The following is a 17,855-nucleotide window of genomic DNA, read 5'->3' as shown; positions in this document are numbered from 1 at the left end:
CCCTGGGACTCGGAACAGATACCACCGATCTGCAGGTCACTTTCCATTTCTGGGAAGGAGTGGGAGTGCCACTCAGGACAGTGTTGAGTGTCAGCGTAGAGAGGGGCGTCCGGCCAAGAGTCCCCTCCTGTCCCCTCCCCTCCCCTCCCCTCCATCCACTGAGCCTCTGCCACAGCTGCTCCCGCCCAGAAGAGTCATTTCCTTACTGGTTCTGGTTCCCAGTCCCGCCAGCTCCCAGGGTGCAGTCTCCATCCCTGCTCTGCTTCTCTTCTCCGCTGCTGGAGCTCAGGGCGGGAGAAGACAGGAATGAGAAGAGTCCTGTGAAATTCAAGTGGAAATCTTTGCTGCATTGTTCTCTCTTCTCTATGAACACCAGCTTTTTAAGGCCAACAACTCTGTGAAAGTGAAGCTACAAAATATTTAGAGCGCTTATATTTTAGAAACGAGAATCTACAATCCTGTGGGGATAAGATTTCTGTTTATGACATTAAATTGCCCCAAAATCGATATACTCCTAGTTCCCCTATATACTAACAATTATTTTTCAATAAATGACAATGTTAGTCTCTCCCCTTGACAAGAGGTTGCTTTTCTGGCCTGATATCTGCAGAGTAAACTGCTTGTTAAGTACACGCTGATAAATATACGCTGAACGGGTCTTTCAGCCTTGCATTGCCATCATATAATTTACTTCTTTCTTTTGACAATGCAGCTATAGCAGCATGTGAAGTGGTTCTTCTTTATGAAAACTACATCATGTAATTGCTATTATGAGAGTTTACGTGGATTGCTTATGCTTCTACCTTGCAATGGATTTTTTTTAATTTCCTGATTTAATGAAAAGTGACAGGAAGCATAATTTAGGCAAAGAACAGAATCTGAGAATACCTTCTCTTGAAATATTCCACGACATTAACTTTATTTATTAAGGAAGACATCTTATACCTACATAGCATCTTAAGGCAAGGGTGTGCCTTTCAGCATGAATCACATCAAGATATTTTATTTAAATTCATTGTCTATTTAGGGAGACTGAGGCACAGCGCCATCTGAGATCTAGAAATAAGCCCAGACATTCTGCACTTCCCGCAGGGCCACAACAAACACACTGTGCCCCCCGGAGCCCAGAACTCTTGTCTTGAGTGCTGTGGTCTCGTTCCCTGGACGGGCTCTCTTGTCTACCCTCCCTGGATAACCTGACCCTGCTCAGGTCCAGGAAGAAGGAGAAGGGAAGCAGTCTTCCCTCAGCTGGTTCCCCGAGGCTCCCGGAAAAGCCACCAGGAGGAGGAGCCTGGTGTGTCCCACGCAGCGAGGCCGCCAGGAAATAGTGCATCATCGCCTGGTTACCTGCACTGACCACACCCATTTGGGGGACGAGCAACAGAGGTCCTCGTGCTCCCGGGCTAAGGACAGTCCCTTCGTCGACAACCTGGGTTCTTCCCCAGTGACCTTGTCCGCCGCATACGCCCCATCCGACCCCAGCCTCAACCTCCTTCCAGGTGGCGAGACCACGAGCAACTCCAGTCTCACGGCCTGGAGGCCTAGGTCTGCCCCGTGACATCATCAGGATGAGGAAGGGGCACCCAGGAGGGGCAGCTGGGCCCCGAGCCTCAGCGTGGCCCTCGCCCTCTTGGTCGAAGTCTTGGCTGTGATCTCAGCTCACTCCGCTCTTGGGTACAGGGTCGGGGGCCAAGGTGACTTCCTGCAGCCACAGCGTGGACCTCTTGTGTCTCCCCAGCCTGAACCAGATGCGCCTCCTGTGCTTATTCCTTTACCTAACCGATCACTGCCCCGGCACGGCGCGCTAGCGAGTGGTCAGCGATATCCCGCTCCTTAGAGCTGTTGCCAAGCCGGTGCGCGCTGGCACTGGCCTTAGTTGTGGCGACGAGCAGCGAGCGGCTCTGTCTGCGCGCGCCATGGGCCGGGCCCCAGGAGGTACTCGTGTACTGACCCAATTAACCTTCACAGCCACCTTTGAGGTCGCTGTGACCCTTGTTCCCTGCGGGGACAAGGCGGGGTTAAGTGTTCTGCCGAGTGGCACAGTCTCCGCCCTGGTGACCCTTCCCGAGCCCGAGAGGCAGAGACAGAGACCTTCCTCCCAGCCCTGCCCGAGGTCAGTCGCGGCCAGAACCATCTGGACAAGAGCACAGGCCGTGGGAAGAGCCGGGAGGGTCTGCAGCTGCCCCACACCGCCCCCTTCGGGCCTCTCCCTCCCCGTCTTCACATACGATGAGAAAAATGACGCCTCACAGGGTGCTGGGAGGGACGACTAGATGAGAAAATGCCCGTTGAAATACTGCCATTTAGCCCTCACGTAAGGAGTTCTTGAAGCTTAACGATTTTTGTTTCCCTTCTGCACAGGGGCCCCTCTTCCCAGCCTCCGGTGGTTCAAGGACGCGGTCTCCATCAACAAGCTCCAGAGCCCTCGATACCACGTGCTGTCGAGTGGAGGCCTGCGCGTGCAGAAGCTGCGCCCGGAGGACTCAGGAATCTTCCAGTGCTTCGCCAGGAACGAGGGCGGGGAGGTCCAGACCTACACCTACCTGGACGTCACCAGTGAGTACCACCCGCTGCGGAGCCCGCCTCCCCAGTCCTCGCCCCGTGGACATGTCAGAAAACGCCCGTGTCTGTTCAGCCCGAGCACCCCCATCCCGGCGCTCCCCCCGGCCCTCTGGAGCCTTGACCTTCCCAGCCCTGAACACACCGCTTTGCTGAGACATAGGAACACACTCCCCGTTTTTCTGGACAGAACTGGAAAGACGGTTAAGTGAACAGCAGCTCATCCCGAGTCTTTTTCTTTGGATCTTTTTTCCATTTTTTTATATTCATTCTCTATTTTAGTTTTATTGAACAATTATAGTTCTTTTGTGACTTTCTTTTATTGTCCCAGTAACAGAAATACTTTGGCACTCTGAAAAATGAAGTAAAGGTAAAGGTTTTTATTATATTTGCGGGCTTTCTCTTTAATCTCCCATAGTCGCAATGTTGTTCTTCTAAAACCAAGTAGGATTTAGTGATTAGGGAACCCTACCTTTCACGTCTGCCCTTTTGGAAGCAAAATGCTGAGAGCCGTCGGAGAAAGCAGACTGGTCAGCGTGTGCGTGGCCGGTGGCTCTCGTCAGCCAGAAGTAGGAAGGGACCAATGCGATCCTGAAATATTCACGCATATGTTTTGGTAAACTAGGGGTCATTTCCTCCAGCCTTGGCCGGGGGTCAAATTTCCCCTCCATTGTGGAGCATAGGAAACCAGTATCACTTCAAGCAGCAGAGATAATACTGGGGACTTAAGCCAAAAACTGTGTTTTGATCCATTAGAATGATTTCAGCCTGTTTGGAATAGTGGATGTTGTAGGGCAGGGATGGGCAAGCTTTTTCTGTAAAAAGCCAGACGGTGCCTGTTTTCGCCTTTGAAGGACGTGGTTTCCGTTGCTACTGCTCACCTTGCTGTCGTAGCCTGCAGGCAGCGCAGATGGTTCTGAGCAGACGTGGCTGTTCCACAGAACTCCGTTACGAAAGCAGGGACAGGCTGGATTAGGCCCAGGCTGGTGGATTGCAGACCCTGCTCTCGAGAGAGACCCAGGGCAGATCACCCGATTTCTCTCAGACTCAGTTTTCTTTTCAAAATGGAACCAACCAGCCCAGTTCACAGGGTTCTTAGGAGGATCGGTTTGGAAATTTAAATGAAAGTGCTACTTCACCTGGTTACCGTGACAACTGGAGAGTGAACAAATAAATGCGTGATAATGGTAATGCTGCATGTTTGTTTTGTAAGTACGGGGTTTGGCAAAAGGGATTTTTTTTTAATTAAAGTACTTTTAGTGAAAGAACAATAGTGTGTAAAACAATCAATATTTATTCGTTCACTTAACAAACATTTATTGAGCATCTGTGTCAGCTACTCTGGGCCCGTGAGGCGCAGGGACAGAGCTGAGAGGATGCTGTGAAGAACAGGTTCTCGTGCTTCCAGGACGAGGGGAGAGACGGCAGAGGGCGCTGGGGGCCCTACAGAGGAAGACTAGGCGAGGCCCAGAGCGGCCAGGGCAGCTCGTTAGAGGGCGGGCGCAGGGGGCTGGGTTCTCTGAGATGAGAGGGTTATTACTGGAGCTGAGGCCTGCAGGTGTGGAGGACGCTGCCCTGCAGAGCCTTGGAGAGGTGCGTGCCACGGTGCAGGTGGGAGCTGCAGGGGCCCGACAGATGCGTGGAGGGACAGGCCGGCCCAGGTGTGTGCGGGCACAGAGGGGGCGAGTGGGGCCTTCGCGGCTCTGAGGTGGGCACTGGCCGGGCGTCGTCTGAAGCTTTCAGAGGGCCTCCGCACCTGGTGTGGGGGGACAGTGAGGGGACGAGCGGAAGAGACCAGTCGGGGGGCCCCCACGTCATCCAGGGGTTCGCACCAGAGGTGGACGCCCAGCGGGGAGGGAGGGCAGAGGCGGGCGGCTGCCCCAGGGTCCACTGGGCCTGCCCGCTTCTGCCCCGGGGGCATTGGCCCAGGCACCCCAGGGACCCCGACACAGGATTTGGGCGCTGCAGGTCACGGCTGGGACTCAGGGGTTCTGGCTTAATCTTTCGCAAAGTGGTGCAGAGTCAGCGGAGTCCTCCCCGAAGCCGGCCCGAGCTGCCGCTGTCTTCCTGGGTCTGACTCAGGGCTGCTGGAAGCTGGAGGCCCGGGCGGTCCCCCGTGAACAGGAAGACCCAACGCTCCCCCCAGGGACTCTTCTCTGAAGCCCTTGGAATCTGGTCGTTTTAACTTTCAGAACAGATCCTAGGAAGCGTCAAAGTGTCATCTTCAGGGCGATGTAGGGTATTCAGAAACTAGCTCTTTCCTTTTTCTTTACCTAAAGAAAGCAGCTTGTTTGATTTATCTAAGTAAACATCTCTCTTCTCTTTAACGCCGGTCAAAAGCAGCTCTTCCTGCTCTTCCCCACTTGTGTGTCCATTACGTCACGAGACCGTATTTCTCTTCAGGCTGTAAACAAAGATGGTGATGCCTGGGAGACGGGTAGTGGAGGGCTGCAGTCTTCCTGAGAGGTTTTCAGTTTTCATCACTCAGCTATCTCTGTGATTAGTTCTGTAAAAGCCCAGGTGGATGACTCCACCAGGCTGGCTTGAGCGTTTCCGAGGGACGACGCACTGAATATTTCACTGTTCACCTCCTCTGCCTAGATGTCGCCCCAGCCTTCACCCAGCTTCCGGCGGACACCACGGTTACTGACGGGACGACAGCCGTCCTGAGCTGTGAGGTGTCCGGGGCTCCCAGGCCGGCCATCGCGTGGAGGAGAGGTAGGCGCTCGCACCTGCTGCAGGGCGCGGCCGACGCAGCAAGTGAGCCCAGCGGCCCCGCGTTGTGGTTATTCTCACTCATTCGTTCGGTAAAGAGTAAAAATCCATTGACTGAGCACCCACCAGGGGCCGATGCTAGGGGCACGGGGAGGGGTCAGACGCGCAAGACCCCTTAAGCTCTGTGCAGCTCACAGCCTGGAAGAGGAAGCACGTTTCTGTACGCCGTGTGAATGGTGCGGTCCTCCGTCAAGCCCTTCCCCGGGTGCCCCGGGCCCGACGGGCTCTGGATTTCAGCCGCAGCTTCCCCTTTGTGAATGCAGGAGTGCTTCCTTGGTAATAGTCACAGTCAAGACTACATCCGCCTTCATTTCTAAGAAAGTTGCTCTAGCACAGGATCGCCTGCGTCCTCCGCAGCTTGACGTGTGTGGCTCTCTTAATCCGACTGTAGTTTCAGCTCCTGTGAGGAGTGGTGTCACATCTTGGGCTCTTTGCAGCTCGTCTGCAGCCCTGTCCACACATTCAGCACACCTGCCACTAAACAAACAGCACACATAGTCTGTCCTTAACGAACCGCGGCTGAGTTGGGTTCGTCCTCATCGATTAACTGGTCATGCTTAGGGGACTGTATCTGGGAGAAACGTCAAAACTTACATCTTTTTTCACTCCCAGAAAACCAGTCGGTGGCTTCCCAACTCGTGCACTGGGGCCGTGGCTTATAGAGATCTGCGAACCTACAGATTAATCAGAAAAAGGCTTCTTTCATTTTATATATTTTCTTTGTCTTTCCTGATTTAGAATGCAATAATGGCTTTATAGAGAAAGTTTTCAAACGCATACACGTATAAAGAAAACTCAAAATCAGTCACCCGAAGGAAACAATCACATACATGGATCATAACTTGTGTAACCAAATCTCTCAACATTGGACGATTCGGATGCTCTTGGTTTCTGTTATTCTAAGTAACGCTAAAGCGAGCTGCTTTGGTTACTTTTGTGCATCAAGTTTCCGCTTCCTTCTGATTATTTCCTCCCATCATCTTCTTGGGTGCGACCAGAGCATTACCTTCTCTCGAACGTTGCAGTTCTCACATTGCTGTTTTGTCTGTCGTCCCCAGGAAACCACATTCTGGCCAGTGGCTCTGTGCGAATTCCCAGGTTCACGCTCCTTGAGTCTGGGGGTCTGCAGATCACCCCTGTCCTAATCCAGGATGCCGGCAACTACACGTGCTGTGCAGCCAACTCCGAGGGCTCCCTGAACGCGTCTGCCACGCTCACCGTGTGGAGTAAGGACCACAGCCCGTGTGCAGCTCTCTGTTAATAATGGTTTAATCGGCGTGTCATCTGTGCTCGGGGATGTCAATATATGCCCTTGGACTCGCTAATCCAATCAAAGGAGAATCATTATTTTTACAACTAATTTGGAGAAATCTGTTGAGTAATTAATTTTTCAGCTTCTAAAAGAATAATTAGAAAATGTCTTCAAAGATTTAATGGGGACGTTTCAGGAGAGAGAAAAAATTAACTTTTTAACCTCAGTAGAGTAGGGATATTACCCCCAAAACTAGCTCAAATAAAAAAAACCTGATAGGTTGGCTAATCTTATAAGCATCACGTAAGAAAAGTGGACCCAGGTTGAAAATCCCAGAGAAAGCATTTTTTCTATACTGTCATTATAGCCAGCTAAAACATTCCTCGTCTATTAAATATGGATGTTTCCTCTATGTTAGGAGTGAACTGAAGGATCTTTGTGGTTCCTCCAGCTTTTCTTTCTCTTTATTTTATCTATAACACGGGTTTCTGAAGTGCAGAATAAATTGTCTTCCAGAACATAAGGATTGGATTACCAGGTGTTTAGCTTCACTGGCTGATAAACTTTTCTCTCTCTGCTTCATCCATACCTGTATCACTAAAAAATTATTGTTCAAAGAAGCAAGAGACAGCCAGTGCTCACTAATAGATTTTTGTAAAGCCGTCTATACGAGGAGAGAAATTTTTAACTTGCCTGAGTGACTAACTTGTTAAAATGCCATCCTTGAGGAAAAACTAAACTGTGCTTTGTTTCATGTCTGCTTAGCGTTTCCTATGATATAGTTGGTCCGCTTCGATAAATGACCCTTTCTCATTTATTAGGTGTTCTAAAAATATCACAAGTTTAAAAGGAATGAATCCAAATCCTCCAATATTGTTAAGCACTGAAAAAGAGCTTTTGTTCCATTTGGTGGTCTATTCTATCAACCACATCTGATTCATCCAGTGTCCCCAAAAATTAACCATAAATTTAAAAGCTTGTGGAAAACTGACGTCTGCATCTCTGTAGGTCCCTCACTGGAAAATTTTGTGGATCTGCTGAGATTCAAAATTATAATAGCCCTAGACTGGTTGGTGCAGTGCTGTGTGGCCTGCAGGGGTCTTCCCAGGCGTCAGCTACTCTGTTCTGTCCCAGCGTGAGTGTAGCAGCACCCCCTTTCATAGACAAGACAACTAATAAGCTCTGAGGCGTTTCTCTGGATGCCCCCTGGTAAGCCGTCGGGCTGGGCTCTGAACCCAGTCTCATGGCTCCAAGTTCCGTCTCCTTTCCTGGTGCCCGAGCGGCGCCCTCCCGAGAGGTGTGCAGCGTGGGGACACACACCCCAGGGCCGTCTCCAGGGCCTTGGCCCTGGTAGCTGTGGAGTGTCGGGCGGCCGCAGGTCCGGACGATCTTGCAGGCCTGCACCTGGCACCAGGCCCCACTGCTTACTGGCCCCGTGGCATCAGGCAAGACCCTGTACTTGTATCAGTTTTCCTTCCTGATGACTGGGAAAAGGATTATCACAACCCTCACGAGACTGTTGTGAGGATCAAGTGAAACAGCATAAAGGAAAGCACTTTGCAAAGTCATGACGTGCTGTGTAGACAGTAGAAATTACCAGAATGTTGACAATCCTGGGAAAGAATCCAGGGTGTAGAACCTGCTAACCGTCTGCATACGATCCTCCTCCTTGTCTCCTTCCGGAGTGTCTGAGGTCCGGGAGTGACCTGAGACGGGCTGGGGGAGGCGGACAGGCTTGCTTTCAATTCCCTGAACGTTTCTGGGTGCTTTCCATGTGCACTGGTTTTGCCGAGCTAAGAGAAAACTAGGAGGTTTTGATGTCAGATGACCAATTCGTCACCCCCTGAGGGAGGAAACGCTCAGGCACGTAATCTTGTCTGAGTCGCGACTTGTGTCTTTCCAGATCGAACGTCCATCGTGAACCCTCCGGAGGACCGCGTGGTGATTAAGGGGACCACGGCCACGCTGCACTGTGGGACCACCCACGACCCCCGCACTTCTCTCCGGTCAGCTCGGTCAATTACAACGTTTGGGGCTCATTAGTATTCTGGGAGCTGGGGAACTGAAGTAGAGATGAGAAGGGAGAATTTCAGAAACTTTGATTCCAGCCACAGATCCCTGATTAGAGCATCTTACAGTTCTGGGCTCCATCATTAATCACACAAATCCCATTTTCCACTCCAGCCTTATGTATTATTTACAGTGAGCTATGTTCCACTTCATGACTTCAATACAGCTTTTCATGATTTTTCTGCCAAGGTTAATACACTATCTGTAAAACGCACTTGTCAGAGGCTGATACTTAATGAGAGAAAAACCCAGAGGGATCGAATGGGATTTCAGCAGTGTTTGTGCTGGGGCTGTGCTAGCCTCGAGGGGTTTTCTCTACTCCAAGGATGGCGCCACTGTGTCATGGGGAGAGGGAGTTCCGCATGGAAGAAAGGCACCTGCGGTTATCTAACACACTTAGAGGAAACTGCGGGGAACCAGGGGACCCAGAGGACGCGAAGGGCCACGAAGTGGGTGGTGACACCTGTCTTTGTTTGACTCAGACGGGGACGGTCGTGATGAAGAACGTGACAGCCCAGGTAGACACGCGGCAGCAGACACGGCTGGCTGTCGGTGGCGAGCTTCTTCCCAAAGGGCTGCCCCTTTCAGAATAGTTTTTAATTTTCAGAACCAGCCTTGAAAATGAATCTAGAAAGAAAGATGCAGTCATCCTAGTATTTTCACTCTGGCCTTAGCCCCAAAGGCATGCAGTTAGCCAAATGATAGAATCAAGATGCCCTCCTTTCTGGAACATTTCACACTGAGCAGAGGGAGGTGGCTGTCGACGTTTACATGCGTTACTCACCGGATTCGGAGACTAAGCTGTTTCCTCACTCTTCCTGGGCAGGTGTTTGACAAATCGTGAATTTCCACATCTCTACCTGTCTCTCTGGAGTTTCCCCAGAGCTCAGAAACCAAGTTTGCTTTCGTTACAAGAATGTTGAATGCAAAACGAAGAAACGAAAGCCAACAAGTTAGAGATTACCTGGAGAAATCTAGGATTCTAGGAAGGAATTCATTCGTTTCTAAAGGACTTGGGAGTGTCACCGAACGAAGGACAAATGAGCCAGTTTTCTGCTACCCTAAGGGCACACCAGAAACCCCCCTCAGACCTTTGTGGTTTTCTTGTAACTTCTTTAGTGTGATTAAACAGACAAAATCGGAGCTTCCCTCCTGAGAAGGAAGTAGGCGGCTTACTCTGGGGCACCCCTTGTCCTGGGTTCCTTTGCCCCAAGGAGCACCTGGCCCTAAGGGACACTGGCCGCCGAATGCTGCTCCCCAAGTGAGCAGCTGAGTCACTTCCTTCTGGTGGAGACAGTCCTGCTCTGTCTGGGGGTAATTGCAGAGGAGCAGTTTGTAAATGTCTGTGCTCTGTGTGCATTAAGCCTTTAAAGAACGGGGTGCATTCTGGAAATCCAATCCAGTACTTTGGAAAGGAAAGCCAGCACTTTGATCTCATCCAGCCGTGACTAGTGAGGGGCTGGACAGGCTCTTAGTGGAGTCTACATTTGAAAAGAAAAATGTGCTAAAATGTCATAAGGAATTAAAAGAGAAAGAAATGCAGTTTTAAAGACAGTCTGCCAGAATGGTTGGATTTTTTTAAACATTTTTATTTATATTATATTATATTATATTATTTATTTATGGTTGCACCGGCTCTTAGTTGCAGCACGTGTGCTCCTTAGTTGCGGCTGGCAGGCTCATTAGTTGTGGCATGCGAACTCTTAGTTGCGGCATGTGGGATCTAGTTTCCTGATCAGGGATCGAACTCACGTCCCCTGCATTGGAAGGCAGATTCTTAACCACTCTGCGACCACGGAAGTCCCCAGAATGGTTGGATTTTAAGAAAACGTGTACGGGGACACCCTGGGGACCTTGCCCCCTGCCCAGGCTACACTCTTGTCCCCCAGAGACCTTCCTGCAGGAGCGGGAGGTACAGTTGCAGTGGTGACACGGGTGGTCAGGAGCCCTCAGACTCCCCGTCCTGAGCCCAAAGACAGACGAATGTCTGCACTTGTCTTTTTGTCCTGTTTTAACTTCAGCATCTATCTTTGTATTGTGACAAGACATCTGGTCACTTTTCCTTTTTCTTTTAAGATGTAATTCACATAGTATTAAAAATCACCCTTTTAAGAGCACAGTTTGGCGGTTTTTACCGTACTCACGAGGTCATCAGTTGCTTGCTTTTATTTTTTTTTTTAATAAATTTATTTATTTATGGCTGTGTTGGGTCTTTGTGGCCGTGCACGGGCTTCCCTAGTTGTAGCGAGTGGGAGCTACTCTTCCTTGCGGCACGCGGGCTTCTCATTGTGGTGGCTTCTCTTGTTGCGGAGCACGGGCTCTATGCACGCGGGCTTCAGTTGTGGCGCGTGGGCTCAGTAGTTGTGGCTCACGGGCTCTAGAGCGCAGGCTCAGTAGTTGTGGCGCACGGGCTTAGTAGTTGCTCTGCGGCATGTGGGATCTTCCCGGACCAGGGCTCGAACCCGTGCCTCCTGCATTGGCAGGCGGATTCTTGACCACTGCGCCACCAGGGAAGCCCCAGCTGCTTGCTTTTTAACAGACAGGGAAGGATCAGCGACTGGGGTCCTAACTCAGGACTCTCTGCTTGACCCACAGCTACGTGTGGAAGAAGGACAACGTGATCATCACCCCATCTGGCAGCTCCAGGATTGTGGTGGAGAAGGACGGGTCCCTCCTCATTAGCCAGACGTGGTCGGGCGACATTGGAGACTACACCTGTGGAGTCATCTCTGAGGGCGGGAACGACTCCAGGACAGCCCGCCTGGAGGTGATGTGAGTATCGCGGCTGCTCCGTGTTCACAGTGTCAACCCTCCCCCATGTGACCATCATGTAACACGCGTGATGGGTCGCAAGCCAACAGTCAGAGGCCACCGCCTTGGGCCTCAGGCACGTACACTTACAGGGTTGGGGTTTTTCTGGTAACCTTAAAATGATAATATGTTCAGCTTCGGTTTAGATGGTTTAATTACTGGTTTTCCTCCTCATTGATCCCTTTTATCACATTCTCTGCATTGAGCCCATATCGTTGTAGACTGTTTACCCCACCGTGTGTAAGTGACAGCAGGTCCACTTTTCCAAGTGATGCCCGTCAGAAGCTTCCGGTCAGTGTCGGGTTGGCCCAGGTCCCAGGAAAGCCAGCGGCCTCTCCGTGAGCCCCGTTCCCTCTCCCTGGGCCTTCCTGGGGGCGGGGGCCGTGGGAGCCCTGGTTGCGTCCACCTCTGTGCTCCGAGCTCATCCTCCCACAGCTCCCCCTCCGCACGGGCAGGAAGCTGAAAAGCCTGCTGACCCGGTGTGTTTTTCCGACATGTATTTATCTGCTTTTTAAAACTGTTGCCCCCAAAGATGTTCCCCCAGCCCATACGCACAGAAGTCAAACCGGAAACTAGAGAAGCGGGGCAGGGCTGGCCGGCAGCAGCCCCTCGGTCGACGGGCACGCTGGCCGTCAGGAAGGGCCTGTGAGAGGATTGAGAGGTCTTTCCCACGGGACTCTGCCCACTGCGATCCAGGAAGGCTTCTGTAGGCAAAATTCATTCCCTGAAATAGGCTGTGAACGCTGAGTACAGGGGCATGTCTCATTTGCCTTTGAATCCCCAGGCCCTGGCCGAGGGAATTAAAAAGGAAAAGGAAGGACGCTTGCTCAGTGCTGCACCCAGGGCCCCCCGTGTTGGCTGCACACATACCTGAACAAGCAGCTCTCCGCCAGCCTGCGCGTGGGATTTGACGGGTTAATGACGGGCAGCTGCTAGTCCAGAAAGGCCGGCTGTTGGGTCTGCGGCACCTGGGAAAGCGCCGTTCTACCTCCAGGCTGGCCTCCCCAGGATGACCTTGTGCTCCGCAGAGGTTAGTCACCTGTTGTGATCAAAGATCACCCAGTTGCCTTTCAGCCCTAGAGGACCAGTGGGGGTCTCCCCACCCTGCCTCTCGCCACTGGACCCGCTGACCCTGGGCTCTTCCTGCCCTCCTGGGCCCCCGGGCCTCCATCCAGGGCACCTCAGCCTCTGCTGCCTCCACGGCTTGGCCTGGCTCTTCTGTCACCTCCCCCTGAAGGGTGCGCCCCTCCTCTGGGAATCAGCGCAGGATCCCTTCCTGCCCCCGGGATGCAGGCTGTCTCTCCCATGCTTCCCAGCACCTGCTCCGCCCTCGTCAGCAATGATCACGCGGGCGACTTCTTCCCTCTTGAAGTAGAAGGGTGGCACGGCTCTGCATTGTGAGTGCCTGGCAGTGTTTGGCATACCTTAGGCGCTCAATAAATACACGTTGGTTGGTTGAATGAATGTGTGTTTGTTGCAGGCCCCCGGCGATCCTCCCGGATCACCTTCCCTTAGATGCTCATGTGCCCTGGGCTCCCCCCACCGTCGAGAGCTGGACGGCCAACCCTTGCTCAGCTCTGATCAGCTGGCTTTCCTCCTCCATCCATAGCTCACGTGGGGATCTTTTAAAAATTGTTGATGACGTTGGCATCCATGACCAGTGAATTCACATAATGCGCTGTGCTATTTCCAATTTTTAAACTACCTTTGAGAACTCTCAGATCATCCATCATTGGTACCACATAAATAAGTGTTAGCATTTCATAAAGACTCTGTCAGCAGAAGCCAAATTGTGTGCTTCCAATATAGTGAACTCTTCCTATTCTGCGCAACGTTTATGTTCTACTGATTTGCACAGCTCCCCTAGTATTTGCTTATTTGATTTCCTCTAAGTAAAATACATTTTTCAGCCAATGTTGCTGTATCTATAAAATAATAGGCTTTGTGTGATGGTAAAACACCTCATCTCTAAATATAGAAATACTTGCAGATTCGTGATTCAAATCAATTTAGGTACAGCTGGTTACAGAGCTGATTTGGAAGACGGTGGTTCCTTGTGAATTGTTGGTGTAATAAGCGCTCCACTCTTCCAAATCAGAATGAACGGGGAAGGTTGTAGGTAGGAGCGTGGTGTATCCTTACATCCAGTAAGGTCTTAACTCTGAGACATCAGTGATGACGAGAGCAATAATGACAATCACAGCTCGGGATTGTAGGGTCTTCCGCGCTTCTCAGAGAACTTACAAACCCAGCCCAGTAACATTTTCCTGACTCACTCAGATGACAACAGAATCTCCCGTTGCAGGAGTGACTGAGAGGTACTTGTGGCTAAATAGTGTCCTTCCGAAGGGCCTGAAAGCCTGCTTCCCCAGCCTCCCCGCTTGAGTTAAAAGCTACTTTGTTAAATGTAGAAATTAGGAGCGTCACAAGTGGGCTTTTCAGAAGCAGGCCGCCTGCTGGCAGCTCTCCTGTTGGTTTGCTCGGTAGTTGGTGCCGTGCCAGCCAGGGGCGGGGCGGGGAGGGCACCGTGCGGGCAGAAGCCACAGTCCCCGCAGGGTCACCGGCTCTCTGGAGCGAGGCTGGCCTGGAGACCCCTCCCCAGTTCTCCCTGACTGTGTGACTTCGGGCAGGTCACCTCGCACCTCAGTCTCAGTTTTCTCACCTGTAAACTGGGCACGTTGCCATTGACCTTAAAGGGTGGCCGTGAGGTTTGAGTGGACCGCTGTTTGTAAATCCTGGCCGGGAGCCTAGCTTAGGGCAGACAGTCAGTCACAGCTCTTACCGTTCCTCGCCATCTTATACAAAATGTTCCTCTTTTCATCCGCGGCACCCTCCCCGTCCCCCAGGGCCAGGAAGTTTCTCTCTTTTATCCTCTGACACACTAGGTGTGACTCTCTGCTGCGGAGCCAGCCCACCGTGCATGGAAGGGCGCCAAGGGCATAGCAGGTGCCCCATCGGTGTCTGAGGAAGCCCTGCTCCACTTACCAGGTTGAAATGGGTTTGGGATTTGGTACCGCCAAGGAGGTACTAAATTCTGAGGCGTCTGCCTCATCCTCTCCCCGAGAGGAGAGGCGTCTGCAATCCCAGAGGGTCTCCTTGTGCGTCTGGTAAATTAACAACACACGGTCATCATTAATGCCAGTCACCAGTTGTGTTAGCTGTGTCTCTCCTGCTAGTTTGCTAGGGCCTTACAGGAAGGAACTGGTTCTGGGGTGACTCCGGACCCCCAAAGCTTCTTGCTGTGAGGGACCAGGCACGAAGGCTTTTTGGATTGATTGTTAATCATTTAAAGACCCAATTAGCATTGCATCATTCCTTCTGAGATCAGAGACTAATTCTTCCGAGCCCGGAGTACAGAGAAAAACCTGACTTACAGAGCGACTGGAAGACTCGGACCCCGAGGCAGTGGGAGAGGTTTCTTTCAATAAAACCACTTCCGACAAAGCCATAATAAGGAGCGAACGATTTAATACCATCTCTCGAGAGTTATCAGGCCCCCATCGCCTTCATCCTCAGAGTGAAGCCAGAGGAGATGGGTTTGACCAAGGTGTCATTTGTGTGTTAGAGGGACAGCGCTTTTGCGCAGGAAATGCTTACCCAATCCTCTCCCACCAGAGCAGCTCCCCATGGCCACCACTGTCCCAACCGCCTTCTCTCGAGCCTCTCCCCAAGCCGTTCCTCTCAAACACACCTCGCTCATCGCCGTCCCCTGCGGCCCAGGCTTTGTTGTTAATTTCTGATGTTATGGCGGCGTCATCTTCCTGATGATGATTTCTCTCTAACTCACTTAAGTGACAGCACTGGCCTCGTCCCCGTTGTCCCTGTTGTTCTCAGAGCCTTTCAGCTGCCGCCCTGTCTGCAAATCACTGTCTGTGAGTCATGGCTGATCATTTATCTCCTTTCAGACTTGGCGGAGAAGGTGCCAGGACACAATCTCCCGCTATTAGATGAGCTTCTCTGAGATGGATTCAGAATATATTAAAGCCTCATTTATCGGCTATTGATGGGTTAGTCAAGTATCTCGCAAAGCTTGATTTTCCAGATAACCGAAACATCATTTAAAGAAATAGTGTACGTTTCCAATGCGTATTAAAAAGTTCTTTGCATTAGGAAACAGGTCATATTGGACACGAGGTACGCTAGAGGGAGTTTCCATGGAGGGGAGAGGCTGGAACTAGGGGGGAAAAAAATCTAAATTTCCTTCCAACTCTGAGTCCTGTGATGTCTGTAAAGAAGACACTTTGCGTGGGCCACCCTCCAGGGGTGACCGTGGACTCTTTTGGGGCAGCAGTGGACGAGGGCTCGTTATTTCTAGCTGCATCACGGACAGCGATGTCCTTAGGCACCACTGGGCTTTAGATCTCGGTTCCTGTTCTAAATGCCTCAAGGCCACCTTGCCTTTTAAGTTCCGAAGTCTCGTCACTCTTTTTAAGTCTTTTCTCACGCCTCCACACCAAGCTCAGGGCTGCCGTTGTTGCTGTTCGGGTGCCTACTTCTGGCACGCCCTGTGGCATTCTCCTGGGAGGCTTTTCAGCGCTGGGAGGGGGGGCATCGGAAGCCACTCTTCCCAGACTCACACCTGGGTGAGCATCCAGTTCTGGGGCTGGACAGAGGGACTTGCCTGAGCTGCTCCAAGGACTTCCTCAGCTGAAAGAGCTACGAACTGCAGAGGGCGTCGAGGGGTAGACGTGATCAGTTCTGCTCCAAAGTGCGTCGAGGGCAAGAGGGAGGCCCAGGAAGTCTTCACAGAGGAGAGACTGAGCTCCGGAGCTTTGGAGGCTGAGCTGGATTTTCCGGCACAGGTGGGAACGGCCTGGCTCAGGGAGCTGCGAGTCATTGGTGATGGCCTTGGTCGCGGCCGGGCGGTTCCACGCACCCAGTGTGGGGACGGAGCTCATGAGCATGGAGGGGGAGCTGCAGAGGGTGCAGGGGTGTGGCGTGACCCCGACAGTGCAGAAGGTTCCATGCGGCCTGAGTGCGACGGCTCTAGGAGGGCTGGTGGGTGGGCGGAGCAGAGGGTCTGGCACGTGGGCCTTTCTAAGGTCCAGCAGGTAGGACTCGGTGACTCACGAGATGCCCGTGTGCAGGGTGGACAGTGGATGGAGTGGAGATCCTGGAGCGTCACCACGGACGGGAAGGAGGGACGGGCAGAGAAGATCACTAGTTCTGGCGGGAGGAAAGACTCGTGACTCCCTGTCAACCCGGAGGCAAAACCCCCTGGAATGTTTTATTGGAGCCTCTTCCTGTGGCTGCTGTAAGGTGCCACTCAGGACCCCCGCAGCGTCTCGTCCACATCACGGAGGTCTTTTCAGGCTCGTGGGTTCTGCATCTGCTTCCAAGGCCTCAGGTCGCCTGCACGTCTCTCCTCCTGACTTAGAAGTGAGACCGTGGTGGCCATCAGGGGACCTCTTTGAGCACGGCCAGTGTCTGCATGTAGAAAATGGCCCGGACCCCAACCACCCTTGTCAGCCTGCTAAGTTAACCCTCCTCATGTCAGAAAATCTTCCATTTCAGGGCAAGTCCTTACAGCGCAGTTCTGACACTGAGTGCCTGGAGTTAGCAGAGACCCCACAGGTGAAGGGCACTGTCCCCAACAAGACTGTCCTCGCTCCAGCGCCAGCCGCTCGCTCCAGGGCTCACAGGCCCCCGTGCTCCTGACAGACTCACTCCCCTGTCAGCTCAGTAGCTCCCTAGAGAGACCCCCAGAGCTCAGCTAAATGCTTATTTACTATCTCAGTTTTATCATAAAAAGTCAGGACCAGACAAATGAGGAGATGCACAGGGCATGGAATGGGAGGGTCCCAAGCACAAAACTCGTATCCTCAGGACACGCCACCCTCCCGGCACATACATGTCTGATCACCGACCAGGACACTCATCTGAGCTTGGTGTCCAGTTCTTATGGGGTTTTATTACGTGGTCATGACTGAATCCTTGGCCACGTGATTGAACTCCGTCTCCAGTGCCCACCCCTTCACTTCCCGGGGGATCAGAAGGTCAGGCTGATGTCACTGTCTCAGAGCCCCAGCCCTCTGATACATGGTTGGTCTCTCCAGCGTGTATACCCCCCTCCTGGAACTATGCAGGGGCCCCCCAACGAGCGACCTTTAGCACAAACTCAGGTGTGGCCTGAGGGGCCCACCATGAATAGCAAAGACACCCCTGTCACTCAGGAAATTCCAAGGGTTTACTTCCATCCCGGGACAAAGAAGAAACTTGTCTTATTTGGAAAATTTATCCACGTTTGTTCTTAGTTTGTCTTCAGGTGGGACTGTTTCAACTACTTCGGTTTGGTTTGGTTTCAGAACAAACCAATTCCAGCAGGAAATGGGGAGAAGCAGAAAAGATGTTTTCATCCTGGCATTTTCTTCATCTTGGCCTTCGTTGG

General features: G+C 52.1%; 1 protein-coding gene across 1 annotated transcript in view; it reads left to right on the top strand.

Annotated features, from left to right (window-relative positions):
• Positions 1 to 17,855, top strand: part of SDK1 (sidekick cell adhesion molecule 1) — an 826,099-nt gene that overhangs the window by 604,034 nt on the left and 204,210 nt on the right. Inside the window, exons 9-13 of the mRNA XM_049699672.1 lie at positions 2,362 to 2,556; positions 5,161 to 5,277; positions 6,393 to 6,560; positions 8,490 to 8,592; positions 11,252 to 11,428. Of these exons, the coding sequence (XP_049555629.1) occupies positions 2,362 to 2,556; positions 5,161 to 5,277; positions 6,393 to 6,560; positions 8,490 to 8,592; positions 11,252 to 11,428 (760 nt within the window). The remainder of the gene's footprint in view (positions 1 to 2,361; positions 2,557 to 5,160; positions 5,278 to 6,392; positions 6,561 to 8,489; positions 8,593 to 11,251; positions 11,429 to 17,855) is intronic.

This window comes from Orcinus orca, chromosome 16, assembly GCF_937001465.1.
Source record: "Orcinus orca chromosome 16, mOrcOrc1.1, whole genome shotgun sequence".
In the NCBI taxonomy this organism is placed as follows: domain Eukaryota; kingdom Metazoa; phylum Chordata; class Mammalia; order Artiodactyla; family Delphinidae; genus Orcinus; species Orcinus orca.
The sequence above is the reverse complement of the archived record's forward strand: the minus strand, read 5'-3'. Positions and strand labels throughout refer to the sequence as shown.